The 18,085-nt window shown below is 42.8% G+C and overlaps 3 protein-coding genes across 3 annotated transcripts; 2 read left to right on the forward strand and 1 right to left on the reverse strand.

Moving 5' to 3' along the window:
• Positions 1-1,755: 1,755 nt before the first annotated feature.
• LOC139829765 (uncharacterized) lies at positions 1,756-4,939 on the forward strand. Its single transcript, XM_051329058.2, has 4 exons — positions 1,756-1,952; positions 2,575-2,763; positions 3,598-3,827; positions 4,132-4,939. The coding sequence occupies exons 1-4, from the start codon at positions 1,778-1,780 to the stop codon at positions 4,720-4,722; spliced, it is 1,185 nt and encodes a 394-aa protein (XP_051185018.1). The 5' UTR covers positions 1,756-1,777; the 3' UTR covers positions 4,723-4,939.
• A 699-nt stretch (positions 4,940-5,638) lies between these two features.
• Positions 5,639-12,070, forward strand: LOC127299147 (pre-mRNA-splicing factor ATP-dependent RNA helicase DEAH10-like). Its single transcript, XM_051329062.2, has 12 exons — positions 5,639-5,740; positions 5,831-5,880; positions 5,976-6,056; positions 6,532-6,748; positions 7,487-7,874; positions 8,118-8,321; positions 8,849-9,009; positions 9,077-9,262; positions 9,743-9,974; positions 10,757-10,959; positions 11,508-11,642; positions 11,865-12,070. Exons 1-12 carry the CDS (start codon positions 5,688-5,690, stop codon positions 12,046-12,048), a joined length of 2,094 nt encoding a protein of 697 aa, XP_051185022.1. The 5' UTR covers positions 5,639-5,687; the 3' UTR covers positions 12,049-12,070.
• A 472-nt stretch (positions 12,071-12,542) lies between these two features.
• On the reverse strand, positions 12,543-15,903 carry LOC127299148 (amino acid transporter AVT1C). The gene is made up of 11 exons (XM_051329063.1): positions 15,570-15,903; positions 15,096-15,469; positions 14,499-14,713; positions 14,380-14,403; positions 14,116-14,296; positions 13,723-13,942; positions 13,473-13,608; positions 13,213-13,375; positions 13,060-13,103; positions 12,903-12,965; positions 12,543-12,808 (listed from the first exon to the last, which is right to left on the reverse strand). Exons 1-11 carry the CDS (start codon positions 15,848-15,850, stop codon positions 12,716-12,718), a joined length of 1,794 nt encoding a protein of 597 aa, XP_051185023.1. The 5' UTR covers positions 15,851-15,903; the 3' UTR covers positions 12,543-12,715.
• Positions 15,904-18,085: the final 2,182 nt, after the last annotated feature.

An 18,085-nucleotide genomic window follows, 5' to 3' on the forward strand; every position in this document is an offset into this window, starting at 1 on the left:
CACCGCCTACCTCGTACACTGCCTCCTACATCATATGCCGCTGCTTCACCGAGGTAGATGCCGCCCTACCAACCTCAAGCCACCGCTGGCCACTCTGCCGTGGACGCGCTCTGGTTTGGCCTATGATGACTCGAAGTCACCGCAACTCTACGGCCACTTAGTCTTCTCGCCCCAGCGATGAGGCCGCTTGGAGGTGTGGTCGGGGAAGACTTTGAGATCCATGGTTGTCCCGATAGACGGACGTGCACGGAGTGGTGGCCGGCGGCGGGCCTGCAAATGTTGGGTTGCGCTGCTGCGTGCGGTCTACAGTCAAAGGTTGGCCAACCTGCTACATGCGATCGGGAATGGAGCTGCAAAGAAAAGGTTGATGTGTTGCGAGCGATGGGCGGCAGCAACAGAGCTGCAAAGGAAGAGGGGCGGTGTTGCGAATGGTTGGCGGTGCAACTACAAAGGAATGGTTATACTCCTGCAAATGTCACGTATGAGTTCCTGCGACGATCTTCGTCAGCAGCAGGGTTGCAAGAGGTTATTGTTGATGCTGCAAGTATGTTCCAACAATACAATTTTTTGCTATTATAGTTATGCTGTTTTGCTACTTTAGTTTTTGCTACGAGGTCTCCGCTGAGGTGTTAGGCGAGCTCTCAAGAAGGTAAGTTATACTACCATAGGACAATTTATTTTTGTTACAAGGTCTCTGATAAGGTCTCTAGCGAGGTCCGTTTCCAACAAATTTTTTTGTTTTTTGTTTTTAGGCGAACCATTTTTGCATCAATAAAGCAAAACCGGTATTTTTTCGGCCTGAATCCATGGCCGACACCCCGCTAGCCTCATCCAACTGCTGCGTGCGGTCAGAGCGAAGCTATAAAGGTTGCGGGGCAAAGATGTCCCGCTATTTTCAGCCCTACTCTTGATTTCGGGTCTATGATTTAGTACGTGCATCTAAGATATCGTTCCTTGGTCCTTGCAATAGTTTTTCAGCTATTACTTTCTCACTTCTAGTAAAAGGGAGTAGTATAACTCTGGCCCTTTGTTTCCCTCCAAATAAGCCCCGATTAATAGAAAGAAAATTATTGCATTGTCCTATTTTTTCCTTAGGAGATACATGCATTAATAACAAGGAAATAGAATTAAGTCCTAATTTTTTCTTCGTGCATTGACATAGAAAGAATTGATAATAATTACATTTCTATTTCTTATAAGCGGCATGGAAACATTTTTCCCTGATGACGTGCGAACGAAATTTGATGGGAGTTTTTGAGACCGATCAACGGTTAGTATTGCTCCAATGTTTGATGTCAAAGTGCACAGCATCCCAACTGCAATATAATAGTAAAGATTGATATATCTAGATATTTCTAGTTTTAAATACTTCCATACTAATCGAAGGGAGTATCGTTTATTAAACCCTGTTTCGACCTTGGGCTTGGATTGTATGAAAAAGGAAAATCATACCATAGAGGATTCACCGACGGTTTCATAGTTTAAAAAAAGTATTGTTTTTTCATGTGAACCGAGAGGTGAATGAAGCAAGGCATATATGAGCAAAATCTTGTCTTTATGTTTTAGAACAAGCTCCAATGAAGTTTTTCATTCTGTTCCGGCTTGCATCCGGTAAAAAGAAATCGAATTTTGTCAAAAAGTAAAGGAAAATGAACGTATTGGTTTCTGAATTGAATTCCGTAATTCTGGGACGAAACGAGGGCTACGAAACGAGACGAACTTGTGCAGTACCGCCGAACTCGTGCCCCCTTGCTTTCCTCCTCCTGGCGGCGGCGCCATGGAAGTCGACGGATGCGGAGATGAACCGGCACCGTCGCCTGTCCTCGTCCGTGGGAAGAAGAGGCCGCCTTCCCCCTCAACTTCACCGGGCCACGGCGAGGGCTCACCCACCAGCGACGAGGACGACAACCCGTGGGCGGTTACCGACGACGAAGATGAGGATGAATATCAAGGTAAGGCACCTGCAACTTGACTTGCTTCCTCCATACGCTTCTCTTGGTGGTTTCTTAGTTTCGATCCCCATGTGTATCGTGATGCAATTGGGTCCTCGAGTTAGAAATGGGCGGTCCCTGCTCTAAGAGATTTCATCAAGAACGATGTTTTCGTGGCAATTTAGTTTTCAATCGGATACATTTCGTTGCTGACTCGCGACCTAATCACCTCTTGAGTAACTGTGGTACTGATATTTCGGTATGTTATTGGCATTTTAGTAGCACCATGCTGCTCTCTGAAAAAAAGGATGATCGTTACACACTCTGTCGACTTAATCTCATAAGTCGTGATCATCATTAACTATTTTATGGGTACAGTTGCCATATAAATGTTTGTTTTAAAGATTATACAGTATTATATACTCTCTCCGTCCATAAATAAGTGACTCAACTTTTTCTGGATACCCGCATCTAGACAAAGATGAGTCATTTATTTTAGGTATTATATACAGATGTATCTAGTCAACAAACAAACAAAGTTGAGTCGATTAATATGAATCAGAGGAGTATGTATCTTCATTCATCTATTTTTTATCATCCATAGCAATGTTTGATGATGCTCGATTAATGATTTTGCATGCAGGGAAATACCGCCCGTTTACAGTTGATGAGTTCCCGAGGGCCAGCACTTATGACGAGCAAGATGCACTAGACACAAATCCAGAGATTTCTCTTCGAGGACCAAAACTTCTCTGGAGCGTACGACCATTCAAGCCAGAAATTGGCAGGCATCCATGTGGTGCCTATTATCAGCTCAGCAATGAATCTGAAAGTTAGTATTTTCTTCTATTGCACAGCTGCCATGTATCATGTTATCATCCCAGGAAAAGTTCAAAGCTTCTCAGTTTAAGAAAATACCCGCCATTAAGTTATTCCACTCATTTCCAGTTAGCTTAATTAACCTGATGTCGAGTGTCTGGTTATGCCTTCTATTTGGATTGGCATCACCTTTGCCATCAAGCGAAGGAAACTTGAGCAGTTTCCTGCTCCACCAAATCCAGACTATTTTCCTGATCCTTCCACTGCTCAGGCAGTTCTTTCTGTCCTTGGCTCTTCTTTACTCAATCCTTTGTGATGAACCAGTTTCTCTGAACACAGTGTAGAAATGAAATGGCCTGGCCAAATTTTAAATTGCAACCATCATGCGGCAAAACGATGGGGAGGATCTCTTGCGTACAGCGACTCTGCCAGGGACAACTATGTCAGATATAATGACCTACAGTGGTGAAGGCCGTCTTGTTGGGCTAATATGGTGTGACTTGGCCAAATTAGGGTCAACTATGATGGTGCTCAAACAAAAGAACAAGATGAACATGGTTATGCTTAGCCATGGGACATATTGTTTTTCTTTCTTGGTAGCAAAGTGGTTAGGCTTAACCTTGAAAAGAATTTGCATGAGTTAACTCTGGGAATAAAAATTTATCTTCTGCCCTATACATCTTTTAGCGTAACAAATAGGAATACTCAACATAGGTGGACATACTGAATTACTGATTTCCTTTCATACCAGCACAACATTATGGTGGTACTGAACTTTTCTTATTCATATGTTTTACTGACTGCAAATCTCTGTGTAGACCTGATGCCTTGTTTGTTGATTTTGCAGTCAGCGTGAACAATGTTAGGACCATCGATTGTTCAAATAAATGCCGTTGTCATGTCATGGACTTGCTGCAGTTCATTGACCTCAAGATAGCTGGTTATCGCCATGCCCAACCTGGATCTGCCAAAATATTTGGGTTTTTCGCTACACGGGATCGAATCGAACCTTTGCGCAATTATGTCTACAGGCGGGAGATTGGCAATTGTGAAGTTGTAACTGTGAAGCCAAAAACGGTATTTTCTTTGTTTTAAGCTTGCAAATTGCTACATGTATGCCTCTTTTATTGTTCTGAAAATACCTATGCATGAGATTGCAGCATCATATGAAAGCTCTATAAGTAGGAATTGCTCCGTATGCTTGACATGTTGTCCTCAATCCATGCTGCAGCATATGAATAGTAAGCAATACGGAGTTTAGATAGTTATTTCTTAAGGTTAACACTTTGCTTAATTGTATCATAAACCTGTGATGGTAGGTGATCTACCATTGATCAGTAATTCTAATCTACGATGTGATGGTACTTTATCCTTATTGTAGGGCATGGCACGTTTATCACTTGGTAGCCCTGCTCGAGGTATTGGCATGACAAGCCATGTGTTGTTCGAATTCAAGCTTTGTGTACGTAGTGAAGCCCCGCCTGAAAATGGGCCCAAAGATGACCTTCTGATCGCAGGATGCGCTGAATTCAGCAAGATTATGGAAACAAAATCATTCATTCAGAATCGACGTATTTATGGGGAGAAGTGTGGACTGGATGTGAAGTTCCTGGTGGTGATGAATGCGGTACAAGCATTTGTTGATGTTGAGATACTCCGTGCCCCTGCTTGTGGTTTTAATCTGAACCTCTATGCCAAGACCAGTGGTTTCAGTGATGTGATTCGTCTCTACCGAGGAAGTGCGGACACTGGCTGCAGAATGAGTTCAGTTGTAGCAGTGGAGATACACAGTTACCTTGATCTTCGTATCGAAGGGACTCCGAAAGATGACGGAGGAGTTTCTCAGGAACTGCTGTCTTGTGTGTGGGAGGACAGCTTTGATTCCTGCTACCATGGAGAGGTGGATAAAGTTGTGGATCTCGACGAATCCACCTCGATTTCAGTGAAGATCACGTGGAGAAGTGTTGATTGACATATAGCTTAGTTGCCCTGCTTTGAGGCGTGAACGGTAATATGGGGGTACTTCTGGTGCTAAGTTATGTTAGTGTTTGTGTGAGGGTGCTAAGTTATGTTAGTGTTTGTGTGAACCTATTTGTCCACTGGAGTTATATACTGCCACTTTGTAAGAATTATTTTATCTGGTGCTAAGTAATGTGGAGGCCACCTGGTGCTGAGTGGGTTAAGATTAACACAGATGCTTACTGATCACCGAGCCCATAAAAAGCCCCAAACTTCAGGAATTTGATATGGAGTTGTTGTTGAAGAGAAGCCGGCGACCCCGATCAAGCTCTTTGCATAGGGATTCTTTCGGGCGTGCCCGCGCTTTTATAGAGGTGTTTATGAATAAAAGCCTGGTAGTTTCCATGAAAAAGGAAAAAAAAAACTATTAGCCCTGTTTTTTGAAATATAAAATAAAATTTTAGAAAGCAAAATGCTTATTGTAGAACGGAGTTAGTCCCTCAGAACCAAGAAACCCGTTTTCTAATCGCTTTGCCTCTCTAGACCCAACGTTCAGACCGTCCGTTCATCATCCTACGGCACAACAAACTGCCAGTCCAACCCCACAGAGGCACTCCGGCACAGCTAGCTCCCGCCGCCGGCCCTGTCCCCGCCGCCTCCGCGGCCACCCGCCGGCCGCCGTCAATTCCTCCTCTTCTTCAGCCGCCCTCCCCTTCCCCAACTCCCTTCCGCCTAACCTTGTTCCGCGCGCCGCCACCCACCGGCGGCTCCTTCTCATTCCATCCGCGCATCCTATCCCGTCCCCTCCGCAGCCGGTGGCGCCGTGCCGCGTTGCCAGCGCCCGACGGCTGGAACCTCTCCCCCTTCAACTCTAGTAATCCGAAGGTCCAATCCCTTCACCCGTCCCCGTAGCCGGCGCAAACCAAAACCGGCGTGACGGCTCGGGAGCCTGCAGTGCAGGCTGCAGCAGCATCCGGCATGCCGTCCTTCTCTTCCGGCGCTTCTCAGCAAAACCAGCAGCACAACGCGCGGTGCGCCGCCAACCTTCACCACCCTCGCTGCGATTTTATGTGTTATGTTTGGCTTCGGGACTGAGCCCGTATTTTGGTTGGTTTGAGCAGGCGGAAGCAGCTGATCCGTCAGCAGAGGAAGTCGCTCCCCATCGCCTCAGGTTAGCCTGCCTGTCACCCAGTTGGGTTTCGTTAGGGTCTTCATCAGACATAAATTTCGCTGTTATTCATGGTGGTGGTGCTGACTGTGATGCAGTGGAGGAAAAGCTTGTTGAGGAGGTGAGGAAGAACGGCACTCTGATTGTTGTCGGCGAGACCGGGAGTGGCAAAACGACTCGTAAGTGCGTTGCTATGTTTCTTTTCCTTCCATTGCTCATTATTGTTTGGTTGAAGTAATTGCTGGAAGAATCTAGCTTTATGATGTTTGTGATTATTGGTTTGTGCAATTTATGGAATTTATGTTGTTACCAACTTGTTAGTTTGGTGATGTTCCGATTACTCATGCAACATCACAGTATATACGAGTAAGAGTGAGAACTTTCTGTATAGTTCACCGTAGGAGCATTTCATATACACAAAATGAGGTCCTGTTTTCTCCAAAATCTCACTGTATTTTTGCGCCCTAGTGTTTATAATCTTACCAAAATTGTTCTTATGGATGGTTCTCATTATACCAGTTATATAAGTCTTTTTGGTTTCTTATAAAGAGCATATCTTTATCAGTTATTGACGAATATCTACAACTTGTTACAAATATCACTATGCTCATTCTTTCAACTAACATAGGTTTTCATTTATTCTTTATTTTGCAGAACTTCCACAATTTTTGTATGATGCTGGGTTCTGTCAGGATGGAAAAGTCATTGGCATCACCCAGCCTCGAAGAGTTGCAGCCGTTACAGTAGCAACGCGTGTTGCTGAGGAATGCAATGATCAGTTGGGAAAAAAGGTTGGATACTCTATTCGGTTTGATGATTCCACATCTAGTGCAACAAGGATTAAGTACATGACAGATGGTTTGCTTCTAAGGTAATGTTGTATTTCACCGTCTGAATCATCATTGATTGGTTGTTTGCAGGCCATTGTTTTGTGTAGCTCCTTGAGTCCAGATGTTCAATCTTTTGTGTTACTTTTAGTTTGAGAATATAGGTTTTCATTTTTTTTTGTCTTTTGCTTAATTGCTGACTTCTTGCTGTATGTTACTATGGATAAATAGGTTTCTTTTTTCAGAATTTTAGATCATCAAATTGTGTTGCCAGCATTGTTGTTATTGCCTTTGGAAAGCTATTCAGATGACGAATAAGTCATCGATGAGTTCAAATCATACCAAGTAAAGAACAAAATGCGTAGAAACGATACTTACGTTTTATCTTTCACATAGATTGTTGGTATTTAAGATGTCCTCTTATTATGTATCCAAGCATCTTCTCTTCTCTTCATGTACTTTCTGGCAATAGCCTTCCGTCCATGCTCATGGACCTAAGGATGACTGCAAAGTTCATCTATCGTTATGTTTGCTTCAGAATTGAAAATTGCATTTGAGTTTGAATCATTTTTTTTGTTTTCTCCACCACTGTAACACTTACGAACGCGTTCTTTTCTTATGTCTGAGATCCTTTTTGCATAAATTTCTGAACTATGATTTCTGTTTCAGCTGTGTCATCTTACCATTGTAGAAATGGACAATAAGCTATTTATGTGTGGGGATAATCTTCCATCGGTTAATCTGCATCAGTTTAATTTGTGTTTTTTTTTTTGGATCTTCAGGGAAGCACTTCTGGATCCACTTTTGTCTAAGTACAGTGTTATAGTTGTTGACGAGGCCCACGAAAGAACTGTTCACACAGATGTCTTGCTGGGCTTGTTGAAAAAAGTACAACATTCCCGATCCATTTATGCCAATAAGGACGGAAAGACTTTGTCTGACAAACAAGATCACTCTCCAAGTGTTACTCTGAAGTCATGCGAGGGAATGAAATGTGCACCTCTAAAGCTGATAATTATGTCTGCTAGTTTGGATGCCAAATGTTTTTCCGATTACTTTGGTGGTGCTAAAGCTGTACATATTCAAGGACGGCAATACCCTGTTGACACACTGTATACTTATCAGCCCGAGTCAGATTATCTAGATGCTACACTAGTTACGATCTTTCAGGTGAGCATCATTCTATATGCATGCAAGAGGTGGATGAGTTAAGGAGGATGTAAGGAAATTAGAATCCATATTAAATAGCATCTTGGAAAGATATACTTGCTTTAGAAACCATGATAAGAGAATATACAATCTTGTCTCAGATTAGTACTTGCCATAGCACATATTGTTTCAACTGCGACTTAATGTGGCCAGCTGCTTGTGTATAAAATTCATGTTAGGAAATTTGGATGTTTCTTTTGCTAGATCCATTTGGAGGAAGGACCTGGCGACATTCTTGCATTTTTAACTGGCCAGGAAGAGATTGAATCACTAGAGAGACTTATTCAGGAGCGTGTTCGTCAACTTCCACCAGATAGTAGTAAGATATGGATTACACCTATCTACTCATCTCTTCCCTCGGAGCAGCAAATGAATGCTTTTAAGCCAGCACCAGCTGGAACCCGCAAGGTGAACCTTTACATTCTTTGGATGCATAATTTTCCTTTGTTCCAACCTAATGATTTAAGGGGTTTACTTTCCTAATTGATGAACACTTTACTTGCTGCTCTTTTTATCGGATGTACTGATGTTCTACTTATGTTCGGTTGGGTGTACACTTCTGGAAATAACTGCTGTAGGGGTCAATGTGTTGGCTAACAAAGAACCTTATGTTAGTGTATGCAGTTGCAAAGGAGGGATGAGGCAGCAGTTAATCAGTTGTCAGTTAATCAGTCCTAATTGATGAACCATTTTTGGTTAAATACATGCACCTGTATCCTTGTAACATGGTTTTTGAAATTTGTTGTTTCCCATATCCTCATGTCCGTATCTGCAGAAGATAGGTCGTATCTCTCAAATTTTCCACATTTTCCAAGGTTCATTGAGCAGTGAATTTTTCCTTTTGACTTTTTGCATAGTTTGCTTACACGTTAAAGACACGATTTGTATAATATATTAGGTTTTCAACATTTACTAATGTCCAGTTTATCTGTCAGATAGTTCTAGCGACAAATATTGCTGAGACTTCTGTAACAATACCTGGTATTAAATATGTTATTGATCCTGGGATGGTCAAAGCACGCGCCTACAATCCTGTAACTGGAATGGAGTCTCTAATCATTATTCCAGTCTCTAAAGCACAGGCTCTTCAAAGGAGGTAAAATCATCAAACATATTTAATGCTTGTGCCCTTTCTCTTACCTTACTTATCATTCTACGCGCAGTGGCCGTGCTGGACGCGAGGGGCCAGGGAAGTGCTTTCGGTTGTTTCAAGAATGTGAGTTTGATAAACTGGCAGAATCTACTGTTCCCGAGATTAAACGATGTAACCTTTCGAATGTGGTACTACAGCTCAAAGCTCTTGGAATTGATGATATCATAGGTTTTGATTTTATGGAGAAACCATCGAGGTGAATTTTGCCCACTTTTTCATTCTTGCTCACATGTAGGAGAAAATTTTGCATATATCGGATCAGAACATAGTGTAGCGTCATCCACGAAGTACAAATGTCATGTCCAAAGAAAAACTTGATAATTAATCATATAAATCATATATTTTGTGCTAGGGAAGTTTGTCTTGCAATGTGGAAACTTGATGTTTTGTTCATGCATGCTATTGTGCTTAGTAATATATTAGACTGTTATTGTATATGCCAAACTCAAATATCGTGGCAACAAGAAGATACATGCCAGTCATTTTGTTTATAACACTGTATTGAAGTATTTTTTACTTCTAGATGATCGTACCTTAAATTTTGCTTCTGATACAAAACTAATTTCCTACCATGAATGCACTGGAAACTTCGAACAGAAAATTCTACTATAAGCTGAATAGTAAGTTGCTTTATATTGACACAAAAGTTATGCTTATTGGGCGAAACCTACCGCAGGACTTCTATTTTAAAATCATTGGAGCAGTTGATTTTACTAGGAGCTTTGACTGATGATTATAAACTGTCAGATCCAGTTGGTAAACAGATGGCTAGGCTGCCTTTGGATCCAATGTACTCCAAGGCATTGATAGTATCGAGCGAATTCAAGTGCTTGGAAGAAATGTTGATTGTTGTTTCTATGCTTTCAGTGGAATCAATTTTCTTCACTCCACGCGAGAAGTTAGAAGAGGTATTCTCATGAATCCCTGACAACTGGTTTAGTATATGTTCGTCAATAGGTTTTTATTGGACATTATGGAGTAATATTGCAGTGATGCTATTAAATGTATTCTACCAGTGGGAACCGTCTGGATGAACTATGGCATATGGCTGTTTTGGGTTATTTTGTATTGATTTAAGCATTATTTTTTTATTTCATGTTGTTTAAAGTTAAAAATGCTATCTTTTTTTAAATAAATCTTTGGAAAACTAAATTTGGGTCCAAGAAATATTTGAGTATCCATTGATCCTATTATTGAACTCCACAGGTCCAAAGTTGTTTGTGCTGCAGAATTTTGTAATAGCTGTTCAGTTTTTTCATAGTTAGGTGGTGGAACCATATACTGTTCTATTGGGATCTACTCCCTCCGTTCACAAATATAAGATGTTTTAGACAGTTCAAAGTGAACTAGATACACACTATAGTGAGTGAATCTACACACTAAAAGTAGGCTAGATACATACCAAAATAGATGACTCTGTTAAAAGCTAAAACATCTTATATTAGGGAACGGAGGGAGTATATTCAAATAGTTTTAGGCTACCACTTGGTACCTTTAGCCTCGAACTTGTCATGATCTTCCATTTGCATAGCAAAGGGAAATTCTAAGTTTCAACTTGTATTTGGTTGGGCCCATCCACTGTTGAGCCTGAGATAAACAAATCCATTGTGTTGCCAACTAACGCGCTTTCCTTTTCCTTGAGGAACAACAAGTGCATTTATTGATCCTTGTACCCTTTTTCTCTGTTTAGGCGAGAGCTGCTAGGAAGACTTTTGAAAGCTCAGAAGGAGACCATATAACCTTGGTTAATGTATACCGAGCTGCTGCAGAATGCTTGGAGAAGAGCAAGAATGCAAATGCCAAAGAAAAGACAATGGAGAAGGCTTTGAACAGATGGTGCTGGGAGAACTTCATCAATTACCGCTCTCTACGACATGCCCGTGATGTTCACAGGTCAGTTATCAATTTTTTTTATGGAAGGCTTGAACTACCGGACCAGATTAAGATGGAACATGGTGATATGCATTTAAGCATCTTAAATGAAATGTAAAAAACCTTTCCAGTTTATGGGCGAGCTGGTTGGTGCATCAAACTCAACATATCATATGTCCTTGTCTTTTAGATCCTTTCTTTTGTTAACCCATGTATAGTTTTCTTCTTCTTTTCTTCTTTTTGTCCTTATCTTTTAGATCCTTTCTTTTGTTAACCCATGTACAGTTTTCCGCCTCTTTGCGGCTCCTTCTAATATACAAAGACACTCGCTTAGGCGTGTGTTAGAGAAAACTCAACATATCATAACCAAACGGTCTCAACTCTCAAGCTTGACGTAGATTTGCAGCATTAATTTTTATATTGCCATCTATTCTAGGACCATCACCAAAGATTCACAATTCCCAATATGTTGGACATTCTAAAAAAACAATATTGGGAAGTATGTTCAGTTTAGGAATTTCAGAATATACAGTATGATGAGCTAACATAGAACTTTCTGTCTGCTGCAGTCAAATTCAGGGCCATGTCCAGCAAATGGGGCTTAACCTGTCATCATGTGGAGAGGACATGGTGCAGTTTCGGAGATGCCTCACTGCTGCTTTCTTCCTGAATGCAGCAATGCGGCAACCAGATGGATCGTTCAGGTACTGCTCCGATTTTTTGTTTCTGATTTACTTCAACCCAATTACTCGGTCGCTGCTACCATTTCCTCTATTAGGATCCTTTACCATTGCTGCAACCTGAGTTGTATTTTGGTTCAACAGCCATCACATGAATACTGATGTATCCCGTATGCTCTGTAGTTCATCATCTATACATTTGAAAGTTGTACATGTAGCTCAAAGTTCCATTTTTTTGATTGGTAGGGCTCTTGGAACCGGCCAGAGCGTGCAGATGCATCCTTCATCGGTGCTCTTCAGAACCAAGCCTGACTGCGTTATCTTCAACGAGCTGGTCCGGACGACCCAGAATTACGTCAAGAATCTGACCCGAATCGACCCCTTGTGGCTTGCTGAACTCGCCCCGCAGTACTACGCTACGGAGGACTAATCGTTTATCTTCGTATTTTTTGGTCTGTCTGTATTTCGGTTTTGGGATGGTGCGAATCCATCTACCCACATACATTGCCGTAATTAATTAGTTCCTTGCAACAATCATGTAACAATATCTTGTTATGTTGACATGCCACGACATTGGTTAGCATGGCACCCTAAGGCGACAAAACACGGTTATGAAATGCTCTTGAATAGTGTCAACAAGCAATCTGGAGATCTTTTTTCGGGCAGCGAAGCAAGCAAATCAAACAACAGTAGATCGCACAAAATAGAGATTTGAAGAAAGAGTAATATTACGTCCATTCCATAATACACTTATTATGGATCGGATGGAGTACTTGATTTCTTAAGTGATTATTTGTTTCTTGTGACAGCAAAATACAAAGAACTATGCATGCTCTCCCAAATTTCGAAATGCAAAACACCTTTTCTGTATTTTTTTTTTGAATTGGTTACTACTTACTCCTTGGAATCCATTCTGGAAAGGGTAGCATCTAACAGTAAAAGGAAAAGAGAGATATCTCGTACAACTTCTCTATGAGAAAGAAGGAACGCTTACAACAAAGGGAAAATTGCGCACTTCAATTTCGTGAAATTATAAAAAAATAGAAAACTCTGGGACAACTACACATATTTCCAGTGCACTCCATCATCACTGACTACTAGCTGCCGCCTATCATCTGCTTAATCGAGGTGTATGATCCAATGCACGCGCAAACCATGCCGATCAGTATGATTGTTATGCACAAAGAGACCTGCAAAAACGGAAGAAAGGATAGTTTACATCCATCATAACTAAACAAGGTGTTTAGCATCCTCAGGGTTAAAATTAATCTGTTGGCTACTTACCTCCCACAACGGTACCAAGTTCCGCTTGATGGAGAGGTAGCATGCGCATGGGAGGATAAGGGCCTGCAAAATGCGAATCGTCAGGGAAATATAAGATTGCAAAGTTTACTAGTAAATAAAGTTAGCTGGATAATTTCAGGTCAAAGAAGACACTCACCACAAGCATTGTGAAGACTGATCCAAGCAACGCCATCACCAAGGCTGCAATTCAAACGGTAGTTGCCAGCGTTAGCATGAGTGACACACTTATTTGTGGAGGTAACTTCAGTTAAATATTATTTTTAAGCAAAGATCAGTAAGTGATAAGTACCAAAGTATGGAAATGACAGAGCCACGATGACAGTCGAGATGACAAGAGCTGTCCTGACACACATTCCGGCTAGGTAATTCCGCATCTTCTTAGGCAGAGCCTCTTCTATCGACAAGGCGACCGGTGTCATCGTCAAGGCGTACTTGGTGTATGGATTCACAATCTGAAAACAAAGGGATCAATTATGAGAATTTGCATCGGTATGTTAGTTTTTTATGATGCAAGTGGAATAATTGTCAGGAGTTTGTGTTTGCTCGTACCGTCATCCAAATGGCGATTTTCGAGGGAATGTACTGCTGCGGCATGTTCAGTGTGAATTGCGACATCGTGTTCTCGCCAAACATCAGGAACCCTGTGGCCGCGACCCCGGCGTACACAACTGTGACTACTATGAAACTGAAACAGTAGAGAATAGCGCATGTAAGAATGTAGCTAAGTGGAGAAGTAATTGCCAAAGTAAAGGCAGTGAAGTACTGTAGCATTTCATTTGTCAAGTTCATGATCTCTTACCAGAACAGGATCACGAAAGGAAACTGCGAGGGCTCTTTCATCGATGAGTATATATTTGGGAAAACAGAGTGCCCCGAGAAGCAGTACCCATACAAGCCAAGTGCCACTGGAAGGCGGGTCAGATTCAGTGCGGTACCAGAAGGGTGGAACCCAACACCATCCCCAATACCAACCCAAAAGAGGCAGACAATGACTGTCATCGTCGCAACCACGCCTCCGGCTGTGAAATTTCATCAGTTAAAAGATGGTCATGAAGGATTCATCATAGTTCAAAATATGAGAGGCAATGCTAGCATACATACTGTTCATACAAAAAAAAAGAGTTCGTGAACAACATAAGCTTTGAATTACGTATTCAAACTACGAAACAAGAAATACTATTGTTGTGCTTACCAGAAAGATAGGATAACAGGCTGAGGTTCCTGAGCCAGACTGATGGAAGGATTGCCAAAGCCATCGTAATGGCGAAGAGATTATGGGAGTTCAAGTAGATGCCGGTAAAAGCTAGATGCGCAGAAGGAAACACTGACGACAAGCTGTCTCCTAGCAGTGTGATGTACTCCACGCAGCACGCCTGTAAATATGCAGCATGTAAGCTCTGATGTGCAACAACCAGATGCTTTGAAAACATAGTATCAGAATTCAGAGATCACTTACATAGAGCTCTAGATAGAGGACAACCTGCAAAACAAATGTGAGCAATCATCAGATAGGCAGTGGATGATGTGAATTTTACAAATCTGTACTATAAGAGAGTAAAAAGTATGAATACATACCGATACAAATATTCGACCAGAGATACCAAAAGCGGCTTGTCCTATGTCGGGATAGGTCTCGATGGTGGGCGAACTGTCGATGCATCTCTTGAGAAGCAAACCTGTGTAGCATGAACAGGCACCCAACAAGGGAAGGAGGAGGAGGCTTAACCACCCCGCTTCTTTGATTCCGAAACACGTAGTGAGAATTCCGACACCGCACAGGACATTGAGCCCTAGAAAATAAAAGAAACGTTAAGACAGTAAAAATCAATTTTAATTACCATCCATGATCCTGAACTTAGTTCTGAAACTAATTTAGAGCACAAGATGTACAGAGGTTTGGATACATAAATAATTTATCTCTTTTTCCATGACATAAAACAAATTAAAGCTGGCATCGCCACCTCATAGTTCAAGTTGATATTTATATTTAGATTACAATGCAGCATCTGAAAGTTCTAGCCTGGCACAAGTAATGGAATTATACATGAAATTAGTGACGAGCGAACATAATCTGATTTGTCTGCAACTATACCTATTAGTTGATGAGTGGGATAATTCACAACACATCATATAGAAAAACCATGGTAAATAAACTGAGCGAATATTGTGTACCGTTGATGATAGACTGGCTACTGCTGCACTTGGAGGACGGCGGCGGGAGCTCGATGTAATTGGATTTCAGGCACGCCGCGGAGGGCCTCTGCTGCATGGTGGGAGCCTGCAGAGCCGGTGCTGGTGGACGCGGCGGTAGACTGTCCGTGGACAGCCGTGCGGCAGGCGGCCCCTGCTGTGACAGCTGCGAGAGCGAGGGCGGCAGCAGCGGCCTGGTGAGCGGCAGCGAACCCTCGGCGGCGGCCTTCTTGTTGAGGAAGAAGGAGCTGCCGGCCTTGATGAAGGAGTTCCCGAATTTTGTTAGGCTGGGGCTGGCCGCCATGATGGAGCTCACCGTCGGCGACTGCACGGCGCTCAGCATGTCGATCGACTGCCTGCGCGAGACATACGTAGACGGGAAATTAATCGATCTCGTAAGGTGATCAGTTAGAAGTTAGAACCGCGCATGCATGCAAGGTCGATGTGCGGGCATACCTGTAACTCTGCGGCCACGCGGCCTGCTGCCGGGCGACGTTGGGTACGCGGCCTTGCGTGCCAGTACCGTCGGCATCGGCGTCGTCATCGCTGCCGCTGCCGCTCCCGTCGCCGCCGCCTGGGTCTTCGTCAATGCCGTCGTCGCTCCTCTCTGAGAAGGAGGAGCCCGCGTCGGACGAGGGCGGCGAGCCGCCGTCCCGGTCCACCCCGAGGTCGTCGTCTTCGTCGCCTATGAAGAGCAGCGACCTGTCGCCGTGGCCCTTCTCCTCGTCGCGATCCATACCGCCTCTCTTCCGCCGCGATCGATGAGAAAAGGAAAGTAGGTAAGGACGCACACACGTACGACACGGCGCGATGGGATCAACGAGATTCCGTAGATCGATCTGCTCCTCGATCGGGAACAGATTGCCTTATGGAAGGCGCGAGTTTTGTGGTGTGGAGTAGGTCTGGAACTAGGACGTCCAAGAGAGAGCGAGACGAACACGGGGCGGGGGGCGAGAGAGATGAGGCGGGGAAGGAGCCGGTTTCTGGGAGCTGGTGTTGGCTTGGCTGTGTCTGTTGCGGAGAAGTTTATATACGTGCGCGATGCGGCAGAGTTTTGAGGCCAATGGGCCGGAACGCACCGTACCTCTCACGTACGTTAGACCTAGGTCTATTTTTTCGATAAAGGATGCTTTATTGCGAAACATCCGGCCTCTGCATAACTAAGATGCACACAGCCGTTCCAACATAGTACAAGTTGTCAAAAAGTAAATACAATAGTTCTGGAATACAACGAAAGCAAAGCTAATTACACCAAAGGTGCCGCAATCCTACGATCATGCAGCCAACCATGTTGGATAATAAACTCCTTGGCCGTATTCTCCAACCGTGTAGACACCTCCGTAAAGAGGTCGCGGTCCTCCAAGCGCTGCAGCGACGACCATAAACGGAGCAAAGCCGTACATCGGTAGATAACCTGCATAAGAGAAGAATTTTTATCATTAAAAACCTTGTCATTTCTACATAGCCAGAGCGACCATATTACGGCTATCGCTCCCACTCTGATAAGAATCTTATACCGAGAATCCACCCCATTTAGCCAATTGCCAAAAATATTTGCAACGCTACGAGGTGGATATAAGGTAGAACCCATCTGAATGATTGACCATATAGATCTCGCAAACCGACAGTTGAAGAAAAGGTGTTTTATTGTCTCTTCTTCGTGACAGAAAACACATTTCGTACAACCGTGCCAGTTGCGTTTAACAAGGTTGTCTTTAGTAAGAATAACACCCCGACGAAGATACCAAGCAAACACCTTGGTTTTAAGAGGTATCTTCATTCTCCAAATGGATTTATTATTTAAAACAGGTTGAATAGGTTGTATCATTGCATTATACATGGATGCTACCGAGAATACTCCATTCTTGGTAAGTCCCCAGCGAAAAATATCAGACCCTTGCACCAAATGGACTGAAGCTAATCTCTGTAGCAGTTCATTCCAGGAGGCCAATCTTGGTCCAACAAGAGATCGCCTAAACGTTATAGAAGGAGGGGATGTCTCCATCACCTGAAATAAGGTGTCTCCTTTATGACGTACGATATGGTATAAAGCTGGATATTATTCTCGGAGAGTGGTATTACCCAACCACTTATCCTCCCAGAACCTTATTTCAGATCCATCCCTAATGGAGAAAGAACCGTGTGGGAAGAAATATTTTTTAGTCCCCATGACTCCAGCCCAGAAATGCGAGTCCCCAGGTTTCCAATATACCCGAGATACTGCCTTTGAACCGACATATTTTCTCCTCAATAGGTTTTGCCACACGCCATCTTCGGTTAACAACCCGGCCAGTCATTTTCCTAGCAGGGCCTTGTTCTTAACGTCAAGATCATGGACACCAAGTCCACCTTGATCTTTCGGACGACAAACGACGCTCCATTTAGTCAACCGGTATTTTTTCTTCTCGCTATCCCCTTGCCAAAAGAATCTAGACCGGAAATAATCCAATCTTTGCAAGACTCCTTTAGGAAGTTGGAAGAAAGAAATCATATACAGTACCATATTTGTCAGTACTGAATTAATGAGAACTAATCTTCCACCTAGAGATAACAATTTTCCTTTCCAACTAATAAGGCATTTTTGTAGTCTTTCCTCAACTATTTTCCATTCTGCCAAAGTAAGCCTCCTATAATGAATAGGAATGCCCAGGTAGCTTATAGGAAAACTGCCAATCCCACATCCGAATAATTCGGCATAAAGGTTGGCATCGTCTTGGGCTGACCCAAAACAAAACAATTCACTTTTATGGAAGTTAATCTTAAGACCCGATAAATGCTCGAAGGCTGAAAGTATCAATTTCAGATTTCTTGCTTTTTCCAGATCATGTTCCATAAAAAGAATCGTATCGTCCGCATATTGAAGAATAGATAATCCGCCATCCACCAGATGAGGAACTACTCCTTCAATCTTACCATCAACCTTAGCACGGTCATTTAAAATTGCTAGCATATCCGCCACTATGTTAAATAAC

Source organism: Lolium perenne, chromosome 5, assembly GCF_019359855.2.
Source record: "Lolium perenne isolate Kyuss_39 chromosome 5, Kyuss_2.0, whole genome shotgun sequence".
In the NCBI taxonomy this organism is placed as follows: Eukaryota; Viridiplantae; Streptophyta; class Magnoliopsida; order Poales; family Poaceae; genus Lolium; species Lolium perenne.